General features: G+C 36.4%; 1 protein-coding gene across 5 annotated transcripts in view; it reads right to left on the reverse strand.

The window, feature by feature from the left end:
* The window catches only part of HNRNPC (heterogeneous nuclear ribonucleoprotein C), a 50,818-nt gene that overhangs the window by 18,017 nt on the left and 16,650 nt on the right, over positions 1–16,151 (reverse strand). For 3 of the 5 annotated variants that reach the window (XM_069485271.1, XM_069485278.1, XM_069485264.1), the window contains 3 exons: positions 5,628–5,905; positions 2,958–3,033; positions 2,290–2,337 (listed from right to left, as the gene is read on the reverse strand). In XM_069485271.1, the coding sequence (XP_069341372.1) occupies positions 2,290–2,337; positions 2,958–3,033; positions 5,628–5,868 (365 nt within the window). In that variant the 5' untranslated portion in view covers positions 5,869–5,905. Of the gene's footprint in view, positions 1–2,289; positions 2,338–2,918; positions 3,034–5,627; positions 5,906–16,151 lie in introns of all 5 variants that reach the window. The other 2 variants (XM_069485255.1, XM_069485247.1) reach the window with 1 other exon arrangement.

Here is a 16,151-nt window from a genome sequence, read left to right on the forward strand (position 1 = left end):
CACCAAGGAGACTAAAAGTAAAACTTTTTAATGAAGGCCATTCTCATTAAGAAGGTACATACTACACATTGCTGAAATTTTCTGTAAGTTCATAACTGAAGTTGCATAAAGTCCATGACAACCCAGAAATTATACCAAAAAAGTATGTATACTAAATTCATCTGAAAGGAGCCGTGACAAAGAAATAGGATAAGAATCACAGAAGTAAAACCACTTACTTTTCCATTCTTTACATCAATGATACTCAACCCAGACTGTACACAAGAATGCCTTGGGAAGCACTGAAAATGTACTAGTAGGTAAGAGTCTACCTAAGACCAGCTTCAGAACGCTACAGGTAGTTATAAAAACTGACCTTTTTAAAATGTGGTCAAATGATTGCTGTGTGCAAAAAGGGTAAAGGGCAGCTGCTTCGGACAAACTCACTGGGTTTTAGCAACTCAACCAGTGACCAAGTTTCTCAGTAATACAGAAATGTTCCGATCTATTCTTACCTGGAAGTTCTGCCTTCATTTTTGTCCAAATTTATTAGTTTTCAAACTATTATGTTCAAATACAATTAACTATAAAAATCTGAAAAAAATCTAAGGCTAAATGAAACAACCATTTTGATGATGCATTAAGGAGACTCAAACCACAATCTTAATGTGGCATTCAAGGCCCTTTACACAACGTAGATCCTATTTTTCCAGCCTTATTCTTCTAGCCTTTTAATAAATAGCTACCATAGTCTACGTGGTATTTCTCAAATATCTACGTGTACATTTTCAGGACTGCTCATGGTGTTTTACTGGCTGACTTGACTCCTTGACATAACTCCCTTGCATGACTGATGATATTCTCTTCTGTGAAACATTCTCTAATCAAGGATTTTATTACTTTCATTTTAAAAGCAGAGACTGAATTGTTATATATTACAGCATAAAAACCTGATGATTGAAACACTGGCATTCTAAGATAAGTAGCAGTACGCTTCACATATATACAGTGGTACTATGCTACATATTGTGTAATTTTTGGAATTTTTAAAATTTATACTTTTTAGTGTATTCTATACATACAGCAGTTTGCTCCATATACTGTGTAATTTAAGAAGTGGCAAAACAAGTAAATCTACTATTTCCTTAATGCTAATTAAGACTAATGTTGTAAGAATGTCAATGTGATTAACATTTTTTAGAGTATCATTCCATTCCCTGGTAATTAACTGCTACATCAGTTCAAAATCCATCATTCAAAGCCATCCATAACCTAGCCCACCCAGCCTTATTCACACATCTTTCTCATGACTGTCCAAGAAACACTAATGCTGTTCTTAAGGCACAAGAAATAATCAATATTCCAACTTCTTTGCTTTTTTTTATTACGAACTGTATCACCACCCCCTACAAATCTATGAAACACTTAAACATTAACTTCTAAAGCATTTTGTATTATGAATGCATTACAGACTACATACTGTATTCTATTTTATATTTACTGGTATGTCCAAGTACTATAGAAATTTTTTAAGTTAGGAATCATTTTTTATAGTTTAGCTGTGATCTCACTCCATGCCAAGCTAATTGGCAAGCAAACTTACAAGTTGCTTAACAATCAGGATCCATTCTGAGAAATGTATCAAGGCACTCATCAATGTGCAATCTGGAGTCTATTTAAAACTAGACTATGATACACTTAGGCCATATAGTGCACCCTATTTCTTCAAGGCTACAAACCTGTAAGGCATATTACTGTACTGAATACTGTAGGCAATTATAACATAATGGTAAGCACTCATACATGTAAAACAAACCTAAACAGAGAAAATGTGCAGTAAAAATATAGTATCATAATCTTAAGGGATCACCATTGTATATGGTGACTGTCATTGATACAAATGTCAATATGCAGCACATGATTGTATTTAATAGAAAAATAACGACAAGGACAAAGTTCAGCTAACAAGTCCCACTTCACCATTACGAAAGCCAGCCAGTCTTTACTTTTATTTGGCATACAAAACCGAAACCTGACTTCTCTCAAGAAAGTGAAAACTAGTACCCTAGAAAATAATAGACAAGTCCTCATATGTCCTGACAATATATAAACTTTTTTTGAATTCTATGATTAATAGAAATGTCATCCATACTTGATGATTTAGAAGAAGCTATTTTTTTTTGTTTTGGCATAAACAGAATACACTGTATGAAAACATGTTTGCTGTTCATAACTACTAAAAAAAAAAATAAAAATGGTTCTTACTAAGCTTATTACTAAAATAGACAAAGTAAAACACCTTTAACATACCTGTCATAATAATCCCGTTGAAAATCATAGTCCAAGTCAAAAGAGGAGCTGAAAAATAAATACCAAAGAGGATTAACATGGAGCAGCTGTTGTTAATTCACAACAGTAGATGGGAGAAAAAACCATGCCAAACAAACCACAACAAATAGATCAACAAGATTAGCATGGAATAATCCCCAATCATTTAAACAATCAATCACTTAATTACAATCACCTTTAGACCACTAGACACAGTGGCCAAATTACTAATTCAGGTGAAAGTTCACTAAAATTTCAACATACAACACAGCTAAAATAAGAACAATGGAAATACAATGGTAAACTAAACATTCTTATGCCTCCCTCCTTCCCATTCTTACTCCCCAGCTTCTCAGAAGCTAACCAACTCCTCTACAAGTATTTCAATTTATGCTATAAATATCAAACTACTCTGTGACAGCAAAAACCTCAGGGATTTCTAATAATTCCCTAGTAAACAGGGAGAAAAGGAGGCATATTAACATGAAATTAATAAAACATTACTTTTACACAGATAAAACATACGTTTAACCCTCCCCACATCCAGAAAACAGATAGAGAAGATGCCCACTGATGGACACAATGCAGTTATAAATAATAAAGTTCCGGACCTGAGTAGAGGGGACGGAGAAGGGTGTTCTGGTACTGACCCGTACATCTCCGCTGCAGATCGTTTCACACCTGCTTTTCCTCGATTCACTTTTGGCTCTGCAGCCAGATTAATATCTGAAAAAAACAAAAACAAAAATTTAATGACAACACTGGGGATAATAAAATCTCCACCTACAACTGTGCATAATGATATAAATAAAAAAATGTCTAACAATGTATCTCATCTTTCCTTCTCATATTAAAAAGGCTCACAAATTTTTACAAGACTAGGACTTACTCTTTCATTTCTTTGTACATGTCATACTGTTCTGTACCAAAAGTGTTCACCAGACATAACATTAAGTTCTCCACCCTCAGCTCTCACCTTCAATGCAACTATCGTGATTCAGAGCACTGAGCGCTCATACAGTTATTATCAAAGGAAAATAGTATCACAGACTAATAATGGTCACCTTTCCAGGAATGGTTCTATGCATATTAAATTATCACAGGCAAACAAATATATTAGGACAAGTGAAAAAGTTCAGAGAGAAAAATATACAGCAATTTATCAATGAATGTAGGTGAAGTGTGGCACCCTGAAATCATTCTCAAAGGCAAAGGTATTTTCCTTGCAAATAAGATCAGCTGTGTAGCTGCACAACCTATCCTGGTGAAGGCAAATGAACTGCTTAAGTGAACAACCTTTACATACACATCAAAAAAGGAAAAAGTAATACAAGACCAAAGGAAAAAGATCCTACTTTCAGAATACAATTTTTAACACCTACCTTAGAGTGCTCAGCTATTTGCCCTGCCAACCACTGCCTAACAAACATGAGTTCATGTTCTTCTCTTGCTTTTTCTAACAAGAAGGCCCAACTGTCAAAAACCAACTACTGAAAACATCTCTCTCCAAAAACCAGTTTTTCACCTTCCCAGGCATGCTAACCATTCCTTGGATCAGTAATTTCATCTTCTTACACACTGCCTTTATTAAAAAGTTTCACCCACTCCCCCCAAAATATATAAAACTCCAAATTCTACCCCAAACTGTTCTTGATGTAGATGAATGTAGATAACCTACACCTTCACTGTTAAATATAATTAACCTTAAACAAAGGCAGTCCCATCATATAACCAAATAAAAACAGATTGAGTATATTGTCTTCAGGGTGAATATCATTACATGAATAACTTCAGAATTCTTGGTTCACAAACCTCATCTCTAATTTTTAACATCATCCAAAGTTTAATAACTTTACTTTTACTTTAGGCTTTGAAATCATATAAACTTTTATAAAACTAAATATAAAATTATATTTCTGACAAATCCATTAAGATGTAAAAACAAAATGAAACAATAAAAAACTATATACACCAAGTTGATTACACAACATTATCGAAGTACTTCCTGTAACTCTAAACTACCATACTTTTGAGAGTTGCTATCCATTGTCGAATATATACTACAACCTCAAATATGTAATTGAATTTAGTAATCTTGATTTTCATAAAAATACAGGTATGGCTATTTTCAAACTGTGGCACAAAGCAGGCAGAAAATGAGAAGTGAAAAACAGACATCAAATGTGTGTGAGGACACAGACTGGATTCTGGTTTCAATCAACCAGATTACAAAAAAATTAAGCTTGAGACAATAGATGAAGAAATACAAATAATATACTAAGTATTAGATGGTACTGAGAAATTATTGTGAATTGTTAGGTGTAATAATGGCACTGTGGTTTGCACTGTTAAAAACCCTGATCTGCTACATAAATACTGTCCTCCTGTACACACAGATGGATGAGGTGTACAAAAGTGCATTACATTCTTCTTTCCACTTTTTGTTAGAAAATTTCAATGATAGTTGAAAAAATAAAGTTTCTAATAAATCATGAGCTCATTTTAAGACCTGTCACAAAACTTGTTTTAGTTCATTGCTGCCACAGTCATGTTATATATCCCAAAGTTTTATACATCCTGGGTTTTCCTGTACTTTGGGTGTAGGACAAATGGATATGAAAATCTCTTATGTATGTATTCTCAATCACAACTACTCTGTATACCTTTTTTATCGAATATATGTTGGACTTAAATTGGAAGCTTATCACTCACCTTAATTAATGCCCTCAATTTATGTACATTATCTTGACAATCCTGGACTATTATCACCTCAAGTGAGAATGGATAATAAATAGTTTTGAGGTTTCATTATCTCCATTTCAAAAGATGAGAAAATTTAAGATTCAGTGAAACTATGCAGCTGGCCCAAAACACACAGGAGCGAAACCGCAATGCAGAGCCAGGCAGCCTGACTCCAGGGCCCAACACATAACTAAGCCAATACTGTCTCTCCCCAGTCTACTGTGGGCAACATGCAGCCATTCAGGAAACATTTCTATGGTTATCAAAAATCATTCCCACCTCCACTATCTTACTCAAGTCTGGCAACTAAGAGTTATCCAGCCTCTTTCACACAATGTGGCATAACAAAAAATATCCTCTATCTAGCCCATTATACTATAAGCCTAACATTTTTGTTAGGCTGAATTCACAACATTCAGAATATCTCAGACTGTCAGCTTTATAGAGAGAAAGGGAGAGATACAGAGAAAACGATTATGCAAGGGGTTGGGGGAAGAAAGGGAAAGAGAAACATGAACAGAAAAACTCAGGCCTGAATTATAACATCAATAAAAAAATTCACTCAACCTAGACCTTACCTAAAACTTGGCCAGCAATCATTCTGCCATCCTCTCCTGCTACAGCAGCCCGGGCATTTCTCTCATTAACATACTGAACGAAGGCAAAGCCCTTATGAACAGAGCAGCCCACAATTTTGCCATATTTGGAGAAGATTGCCTCCACATCAGACTTCTTGACCACAAGAGTGTTGAGATTCCCAATGAATACACGGGAATTCATGGAGCGAGGATCTGTCTTGTTGGTGACATTGCTAGCCATTGCGTTTGATGACAAGGTTCCTCACGAAGCCGAAAAACTGGAAGGAAAAAAATAGCATTCACGTGAACAAATGCTAAAAACAATATTCCTTGATAAAACTTCATCTACTCTCATTCTGAACCACTGTGACTGCAGAGTATCAGTCAATTTAACGGGCTCTCACAGCAGCAAAATATGTTACTAATCAGAGACCAGAGCCCCTGAATATACCCTTAGAGAAATTCAACTTCCTCCTCGCCATTCTATTTCAGTAGTGCTAAACTATCAATTCTAAGGGGGGAAAAATCCTCCCTTGGAGATTACTGGCAACACAATCCTCTTGGACATTGTTAATTCCAAGTGACCTTTCTCTATTTTGAAGTCCTCAAATAGAATCCCCACTATCAAATTCTCTAATACCAATTTCTGTTTTCCACATTCCCAGTCATGCTAACCATTCTTTGCCATCAATAATGACATCTTACACAGTGCTTCTATTCAAATAAATTTCACTCATTCTCCCCAAAAATACAAAACTCCAAATTCTGCCCCAAACCATTCATTAGCTAGATGAATGTGGATAGCTTACACTTACCCTGTAAGTATAATTTTCGTACATGAAGGCAATAAATAGAATCAACTCATTTCCTCTGGAAATAGTTTCCAGACACTTCAATTGATTTGTAATATGTTGTAGATATAAGTATCAATACCATCTTTTTATAGACTGCATTGACTATAATCCTACGTTTTACATGATACCCTACAATACAGCTAGAACATTCAATAATTATCAGATGGTGATGATGATAAAACTAGCCAGTGAAACACTGCATACATTTAAAGAGGATCAAGGGAACTAAGGAAGAAAATACAACCGTCCACAGATTGTTTAAAACCAAAAATTATCCATCTTTACGTATGTGATGAGGCTCCATCCTATCATAACATGGAGATTGATGATACTATCTCATTTCCTTTTGAAGTGAAAATTGTTTTATTTCATTCTCATAAATGTGCTGCCATTTCCTATCCCAACCCCTAACCTTAACAGGATTTGAAGTGCAGCATTTGTAAGATTTATTTCCCCTTCACCCCTTTGGAAACTACCGATGAACCTCAAATCAAAAAGATACCAGTATCTAGTATGTGTTACCCTTCCAATGCTCAAATAAATCATGACAAATTAGTTCTGGTGGATAATGTAAAAATGTCTTATGTATGTATTTATCTATGTAATAAAACAGGTAGTATAACATAATTTATGCATAATCCCTACCATTCTGAACCTTAAAACACCTTTATTTAACAGGCACTACTGATTTTAAATGCTCTAACAACTTCTCTTCCTTTCAAATCTTTCTGAAATTCAAGAAAGTCTGTCTTTATCTTGGTTTCTAAATCGTGCTTTTACAAACAGTTCTTACTTTATCCTTTTTAAAGAGTAAGCAATGAAAATTAAACAGTTGCCACTGAAAATCACCAACAGTCTGACAGCTGTTAAATATATCAGAAAGTCTGAGAACACTAATAGAGTAAGAAAAACAGAAACCCACAAAAAGGCCTAACTGGTCACAGATACAATTGGTTAATAAGGCTTGCTATTATTACAAGTAGAGATATTAAGCCAGTTTTCAGCACCTGTTTTTCACATGCAATAAATATATCAATAGTAAATATGGATAAAATCTCCCTGGCTTTAATGAGAAATTACCTGCTGGGGGGAAAGGAGGCTCTACATGCCACCAGCATGCTGAAACGTAAGAGAAAACCCACCAAACCACAGACACTGAACAACTATCCATTCAAAGGGGTAACCTCTAAGCTACATATAAAAAATGGATAATATATATCCATTTTATATAACATATATCCATTTTTATATAATGATTTTCTCTATCTTCCCAAGTATGGTACACAGTACCAATTTGGATTATAGAATTCATACATACGAAAAATTACTTGGAAATACTTGGGCTTAATTCTCTCAAGGAACTTCGTTAGAAAAGGTTAGTGGAGAAGCAACCAGGTATACAAGTAAAAACATGCTGAAGATGGCTGCAATCTGAGTTTAAAGAAATGATTTTATTTCTCATTTCCTTTGATTACAGTGTAGTTTCTAAATTTGCTACAAAAATCATGAAATTACTTGTTAAAAGAAAAATAATATAATAATCCCAACCTCAAAAGCCTGGCTAAAGCTAATGTAATCAAGATACAGGCAACAGTGGAAACAGAAAGGCACACAAAGATCCATTAATTCCACTCCTAGAAACATGTACTCCTAAAAAATTAACGAGTCGCTACAAATTAATTAGTTTTTTTCATTGAACATTTACTGCCTGTCTTTAGGTACCAGCTACCAGGGCCACTTTAGGGAACAAACATTAACAGAAATGGTCCTTAGAACCTATATTCTAGTGGTATTGTTGTTTTAAAAATTTATTGAGGAGGGAATATTTCTCAAAGTTTAAAAATAACCAAATGATCGCCGGTCACATTCAGTCTACTTCAAATTTTTAAGGTATCTTACTGATGAACTCTCCATAGGAGAGAAAGATGGCCAGTACCCTAAATACGAAGAAAATACTGAAAAAGAACGGGATTCCTGGAAAAAAGCGGCAAATAGCAGAGCCATTTCTGACTCCCAACAGAAAAGCATTTAAGATAGCAAAAAAGGAAACCCATGAATAGTTTACAAGAAAACTCCAAAATGCAAGTTGGTAAAGGCAAGCCAACAGCCAATATGCACATATGTATCACTGACTGTGGGAGAAGCAACAAGCAGCAACCTGGGAGTGTAAAACACCTAGAAATAGAATACCCCCGAACAATCAGCTGGTACTTACTGGAAAACAAAGGGAACCCATTTTAAGAAAAGCAATTAAAACCAGTAAGAGTTTTTCCGATAGTGGATGAGCACAAGGGAATAAAAAGGTGTGAAGATGCAGCTTCATCCCCATGAAATCCCCAAAGTACCTCAGAAACATGTGCCCAATTCCATTCTCAATCCCTTCCTCCCTACAAAAGTAACTACTGTCCTGACTTCTCTGGTACTCACTTTTGTATTGCAAAATAACTACTGCCTGAACACTTACCCCTTAACGCTATAATCTTCTCAGTAAAATAAATTTGATACCTTTAAGGCTGCTTAGCTAAGTTCCCCTTCTATCACATTAACTTAAAATTTATGTGTTGAAGAATCCAGGGCATTTGAACTGTAGATTCCCAGTCTCTATTTCCCAGAATTCCATACTCCTAGTACAATTCCATGTTCATCTATCCCTTCACCGCCTGAAGGTGGCAGCTGGACCAAAGACTTGGTCAGACTTATGCACAAACTAGCAGACTATAGATGGCACTGCCTTTTTGTGATGTTATGATGCTTAAACTGTACCATCTCTGTAGGTAGCACAAAATCAAGCTTCACTCTTAATATATTAATATTACTCAGAAGGAACCCATGAGAACAGTCCCTCAGTTCTTGCATGTTATTAACTTTGCCTGGGCCCTTTAGAATGGTTAAGTCAGGTTTGATGAGCACAAAATCCTTGCATCAGATTTTCTTTCCTTAAAAGCATTACTCCATTTACTTCTATAATGTTTCCTGGATTATTCACACCATAATTCCAAACTGTGTGTCTTCTTCTCTTGGTGAGTAGTTATAACGGTTTTTCCTTCATAACAACTCATTAAGCTTTTCTTTTTTTGAGATTAAAAGAAATAAACTTTGGGCCGGGCATGGTGGCTCACAACTGTAATCCTCGCACTCTGGGAGGCTGAGGCGGTTGGATCATTTGAGCTCAGGAGTTTGAGATCAGCCTGAGCAAGAGTGAGACCCCGTCTCTACTAAAAAAAAAAAAAAAGAAAGAAAAAGAAAAAGAAATTAGCTGTACAACTAAAAATATGTAGAAAAAATTAGCCGGGCATGGTGGCGCATGCCTGTAGTCACAGCTACTCGGGAAGCTGAGGCAGGAGGACTGCTTGAACCCAGGAGTTTGAGGTTGCTGTGAGCTAGGCTGACGTCGTGGCACTCTAGCCTGTGCAACAGAGTGAGACTGAGACTCTGTCTCAAAAAAATAAAAAAATAAATTGTGTCCTTAGGAAAGACAGGACAGAAATACATCAAAATATTTTTAAATGGTCTCTGGGTACTTTGCTTGTGATTAATCTTTACTATCACTTTCATAGTTTTCCTGTATTTTCTAAGTCTCCTACAATGAACATTCAAGTTTGGCTTTTTCCAGGTTGTAAAAGATCATTTAAGTAAACTACACATTCCTTAATCAGGATATGCATTTAGTAGAAATTTTAAAGGCCAGTCACCTTAGTATTTACAATCCAAGTCTTAATATATCTAGTTTAATGAAGCCACTCAAATATTTTGAGAACATCAATGCCCCCAATGTTCCTAGTCTTCTATTTCAAGACTGGAAATTTTTTTTCCCTTTATTATGCAAGCTAACCCTGGTCTCTCATCTGTACCACCATTTCTAGTCTAATAATGCTAAATAATAAAGTGATATTTACATGAATTAGTTCTAACTTTATTCTAGTATCTTGATGGAGAATAATGTGCAATTCATGGGTCTACAGTTTATATATTCCAGCTTCTTCCACTTATTGAAAATCAGCAGTTTCTGGCACGTCCTAAACTCTTCAGAGATAAAGTAGCAGTCTAATCGCATCCTTTAGAGGGTTTTCTCGGCAAAATGAGATCCTAAAGGGCTCTTTAAGTAAATTCATTCTTTATTAAACTCAATACTAAATATAAAAGCTGTATATACTGAAAAGTACACAGAATTTAAAATTCTAAAATTGATTTCTTTCCTTAAGAATGTAAGCAACAGGGACAAGACTTCTCAAACGATTATATTCCACACTAGCAGAGATTACATGGAGTTGATTTCTGGAAAATCATTATTCTACCACAGTACAACCAACAGAAAAAGACTATTTTCCTGGAGGCTATTTGGTGGTAGCGCTCCTAGCATGCATGTGCACACACATTTTGTATACTGGATATAGTTTTAATTTTTTTTTTTTTTTTGGAGGCAGTCTCACTCTGTTGCCCTGGCTAGAGTGCAGTGGCATCATCACAGCTCACTGCAACCTCGAACTCCTGGGCTCAAGTGATCCTCCTGCCTCAGGCTACCCAGTAGCTGGGACTACAAACAAGGGCATGCCATTATGCCCAGCTAATTTTTCTATTTTTGTAGAGATGGGGTCTTGCTCTTACTCAGGTTGGTCTCTGATTCTTTGCCTCAAGCAATCCTCCTGCATTGGCCTCCCAGAGTGTTAGGATTACAGGGGTGAGCCATTGCACCTGACTGAATTTTAATCAAAGATTCACCAAGACTTGTCTTACCTGGTGAGTAAAAGTCAAAACCAGGAATAAGCAGTTACTTTTACTGTTTTATTACACCCAAGAATCTATGCATCTGTCTGATATCCTTGTATATTTTATCATATGCTTATCCTGAAGTAATAAAAGCACCATGAGATTTACAGTATGAAGGACAGGAAGTGCCTAAGATTCTTGGATACAGCAATTTTTCTCTATTCCCGTTTTCACCATCCCATCCAAAGCTTAAAAGCAAATAAATGAATGAAATGTGTATCTGGCTGGGATACAAGCAAACCTGTCAATTTAATTTCCAACTCTACATTCCAAAGTTTGAGCTGCTAGGAGGGTTAGGCAGGAGGACTGGTTGAGCCCAGGAATTCCAGGTTCATGAGCTATGACTGTATCACTGTGCTCCAGCCTGGGCAACAGAGCAAGACCCTGTCTCGAAAGAGGGGGAAAAAAAAAAACAAAACCCCACAAACAAAAAAGAGTTCAGGAGTTCCAGCTGCTATTATGCCCATTCATCCTCTTAAGAGATGCAAACCTACCTTGGACTTTCATCTAGCTAAAAATTTGGGAAATGTTTATAACGGCTACTCCATTTCTCTTATGTTTACATTAAATCTAAAGTAAATTCTACTTGAGAAGAGAGATGGTGGTTTGCACTATACGATGATAATGATAGAACTAAGGTTCAAGTGGTCCAGAAACAGAGCTTATGAAGATCCTAGAATCTGCTGGGAGCTGGGCCAAAATCAATTTAAAATTGGAGTCAAGCCTTCAAGTCCCTGTCTTTTTTTCTGTGCATTAGAACTCCACCTTTCAAGCATAAAGGTTAGGAGGATGGGAAATTACCAACTGGACAAGTTTTCAGCACCATTCATCCAGATTGTTCTCAGTATATGTAGGCATATTTACTGCAAAAAGTATAAAATAAGTGAACAAGAAGTTATGTTTCTATAGGGCAGTTTAGCAAGTCCTTTACCTGGCCACCTATTCAGATAGGCTAATCAGATTATACTTACTTTTAATCACATCCTTGGGGGGGGGGCAGGGAATCAAAGATACTGTCAGTATGTCTTAATAGTTGTTAAATCAGGGCCGGGCGTGGTGGCTCACGCCTGTAATCCTAAGCACTCTGGGAGGTTGACGTGGGAGGATCCTTAGACCTCAGGAGTTCGAGACCAGCCTGAGCAAGAGCAAGACTCCGTCTCTACTATAAATAGAAAGAAATTAGCCAGACAACTAAAAATATATAGAAAAAATTAGCCGGGCATGGTGGCGCATGCCTGTAGTCCCAGCTACTTGGGAGGCTGAGGCAGGAGGATTGCTTAAGCCCAGGAGTTTGAGGTTGCTGTGAGCTAGGCTTACGCCATGGCACTCTACCCCAAGCAACAGAGTGAGACTCTGTTTCAAAAATAAGAAGAAGTTGTTAAATCATATTAGAGAACCAGGGAAATAACTTACCTGGTGGTAGTAAATGCAGAACCCTACCTTAAATTTTTTTGTTACTGTATCTTAAAATCTAAACTTGCCTATAGATCCAACTCAAATTAAATGCAACTCCTTGTGCCTATACTGTAATATTTATAAAAATTCTTTCCCTTCTTTGGAGAATTTTAAAGACCAAGCAGCACTAGATGGCAGTAATGAGTTGGCAATTTTTTTAAATAGTAACTAAATCTTCTAGATTCTAAAGTTCCCACTTTTTCACAGAATCTCGTGTTTCTCAATACCCTTTTGGATACTATCAATTTACCTGCCTGTTTACAGCATCCTCACCTGATTTAAGTTGTTTAACACACACCAGCTCCTCTGTTGCCCCTTTAGGTCCCTTGTCCTTTTTGGTGCCCTCTCCCATACTACTTTCATGTTACTTTTTATATCTCTGGCTTTTTGTACTCAGCCACCTATGTATCTTCATTGCTTTCATCAACTATCTCCCTCTGGCCTCTTTCCAGGGGCCAACAATGCCTGCAAAATATGCCAACAAAAAGAATAGAACAGTGTATTCTAATTTGTTCCATTCCCAAGGCTCACTTATCAAAAATGCAGACATCAAGGAAAAGACTGTCATGTAAAGACTTCTAGCATGGAAAAATAGTACATGGTATTTCAAAGATATTTTCAGGCTATGAAAAAACAAACCTGGCTTTTTTTTTTTGGAGACAGAGTCTCACTCAGTTGCCTGGGCTAGAGTGCCCGTGGCGTCAGCTTAGCTCACCACAACCTCAAACTCCTGGGCTCAAGCAATCCTCCTGCCTTAGCCTCCCAAGTAGCTGGGACTACAGGCATGCGCCACCATGCCCAGCTAATTTTTTCTATATATTTTTAGTTGTCTGACTAATTTCTTTCTATTTTTAGTAGAGACGGGGTCTCGCTCTTGCTCAGGCTGGTCTCAAACTCCTGACCTCAAGCAATCCTCCTGCCTCAGCCTCCCAGAGTGCTAGGATTACAGGCATGAGCCACCGCACCTGGCCCTGCCTATTTTTAAATAAACTATGCTAAAATGCCATGTTTAAAAATTAGAACTAAGAATACATAAGATATAAATCATAAGGGGAAATGGATAATTAAAATTGAGACAAACCCCACCTTACACACCAGAGTAAGTTATAGGTGGATCAAATTCACATGTAAAAAAATTACATATGCAATTGTCAAAATCCAAGTAAGAAAAACTCAACAGTCCCAAACAGTGTGACAAAAGAAAAAAATAACAGGAAATCCAAAACAAATGGATCACATACATGAGGAAATGCTCAAAGAATATTGAAAGTTTTTAAAATACCACTCTTTTAATCTATTATATTATAGGTGAGATGACAAGAACATAAGGAATGACTTAGACTACTAACAGTGTAAGCTAAAAGCATTGGGTAAAATCTTGTTGAGTGGGGAGCACAATTTGCACGGGCTCAAAGTATTATCCAACAGATTACTCACTAATTACAGATAAAAAAATGGATCTTTACAACGAAGACTTACTTGGAGATCACTACCTCATTGACCAAACTTAGTATCAGTATTTGTAGGACAATCTGACATCACATGTCTCCTGATGTGACACACACAAATCACCTACACAATACTCTTGGCAAGACCTTTGACTTGAATTTATATATAAGGAAATAATCAGAAAATTTCCAATTTGTGGGAAATTATAACACAGCTGGTTGGGTCTATTCCTCACAATGGGGGGGGGGGCCTCTTCTAGATTAAAAAAACTGTGAACCTTGACTGGATACTGCATTAGAGGAAAAGAGACATTTTTTGACTGGATGATTTTAACATGACTCATGTGATAATATTATTGAATTAATGTTAACTTTCAGTGTTTTGATAATACTTAGGTGGTATACATTATCTTTATTCTTAGGAGATGCAGCCATGTTGAAGTTCCTGTGTGAAGTATCATGTCTACAAGCTTAAATGGTTTAGGAAAATAAAAAGTGTAGAGACAAACATGTAATCTACAGTTAGTGCCAGAAAAAGAGAGGCTGAAACAGGGATGGTACCCACATACATACATATTACCTATTCAAAATAGCTTTTTAAAGATCCTACCATATATAGCAAATAAAAAAATAGATAAACACCAGGTGGCACACTTTAGCAAGTTCCCATACAATCACAAAATTACATCTTTTTTTTCTGTCAGATTTGGTAATACAAGAATCATCATCTAATGTGGTGGAGAAAGGATCTGGCACCTTCAGTGCTATAACTAAGTTAACCAGTACACATTTTGTAGGTTCATTGGAAAAATTCTTAATGAACAGTCAAGCAATGGGAAGGTAAGTCCAGATATTTGTATTAACTAAGCAACTGGGAATGTTAAGTTTTGCAAATCCCTGATATAGAATATTTGACAGCCATTAAACAAAAACATGTTGTAGAATACTAAGTGGAAAGCGTAGAGATTCTAAAACTACATACAGTAGTGATTCCAAACTGGTAAAAAATATACAGTAAACCTACAGCTATATGAGACAGAAGACTAGAGCAAAACATCAAACTGCTGATAGTGGTTATCTGATGCTGTGATTAAATATTTCCTTTAAGTTTTCTTTATTCAATACTTTTATGATAAAAAGACTGCTTTTTGTCAAAGTATGATTGAGCAACGTAATGTAACTGAAAATGAACGTCTTGGCCAGGCGTGGTGGCTCACACCTGTAATCCTAGCACTCTGGGAGGCTGAGGCAGGCAGATCGCTTGAGGTCAGGAGTTCGAGACCAGCCACAGCAAGAGAGGCCCGTCTCTTAGTAAAAAAAGAAAGAAAATGCAGGTCTTAAATATTTCCAGAATCTCAAAGACAGAAAAAAACTAATTCACACAGGTCAATGTCCCCCTCAAATACCTCAGAGTATGCTAAAATTCCCTCTATAGTACTCTCTCACACACCAGTGACTGAACCTCTGATTTGCCAAAGTCAGGGAATTAATAACCTGAAAATACTGAATTCTAAAGTTTAATTTGCCTCTTAATTCTACATTTCTTCGGTTAGCTCCCCTCCTTAATTTCATTCTTTAGTAATCCAATTAGTCAAACAGCTTACTAACAGGATACATTCCAAGAACTGTTGGGTGATTCTGTCCTCATGTGAACACCATAAAATGTGTCCTGTCACAAACCTAGATGGTATAGCCTACAACACACGTAGGCTGTACTGGTATAGTCTATTGTTCCTAGGCTACAAACCTGCAAAGCATGTTAATGTACTGAATACTGCAGGCAACTGTTAACACAATGGTAAATATTTGTGTTTTTAAACATAGAAAGGGTGCTTGTAAAAATACAGTATAAAAGGTAAAAAAAAAAAAAAAAAATTGGCATACCTGCAGAGGGGACTCACCATCAGTGGGGCTTGCACAACTAGAAGTTGCTCTAGGAGAGTGAATGAATGAATATGAAAGTCCAGGTCCAAGAACATTACTGTACACTACTGTAGACT

The sequence above is a fragment of the Eulemur rufifrons genome, chromosome 2 (assembly GCF_041146395.1).
Source record: "Eulemur rufifrons isolate Redbay chromosome 2, OSU_ERuf_1, whole genome shotgun sequence".
Lineage (NCBI taxonomy): Eukaryota > Metazoa > Chordata > Mammalia > Primates > Lemuridae > Eulemur > Eulemur rufifrons.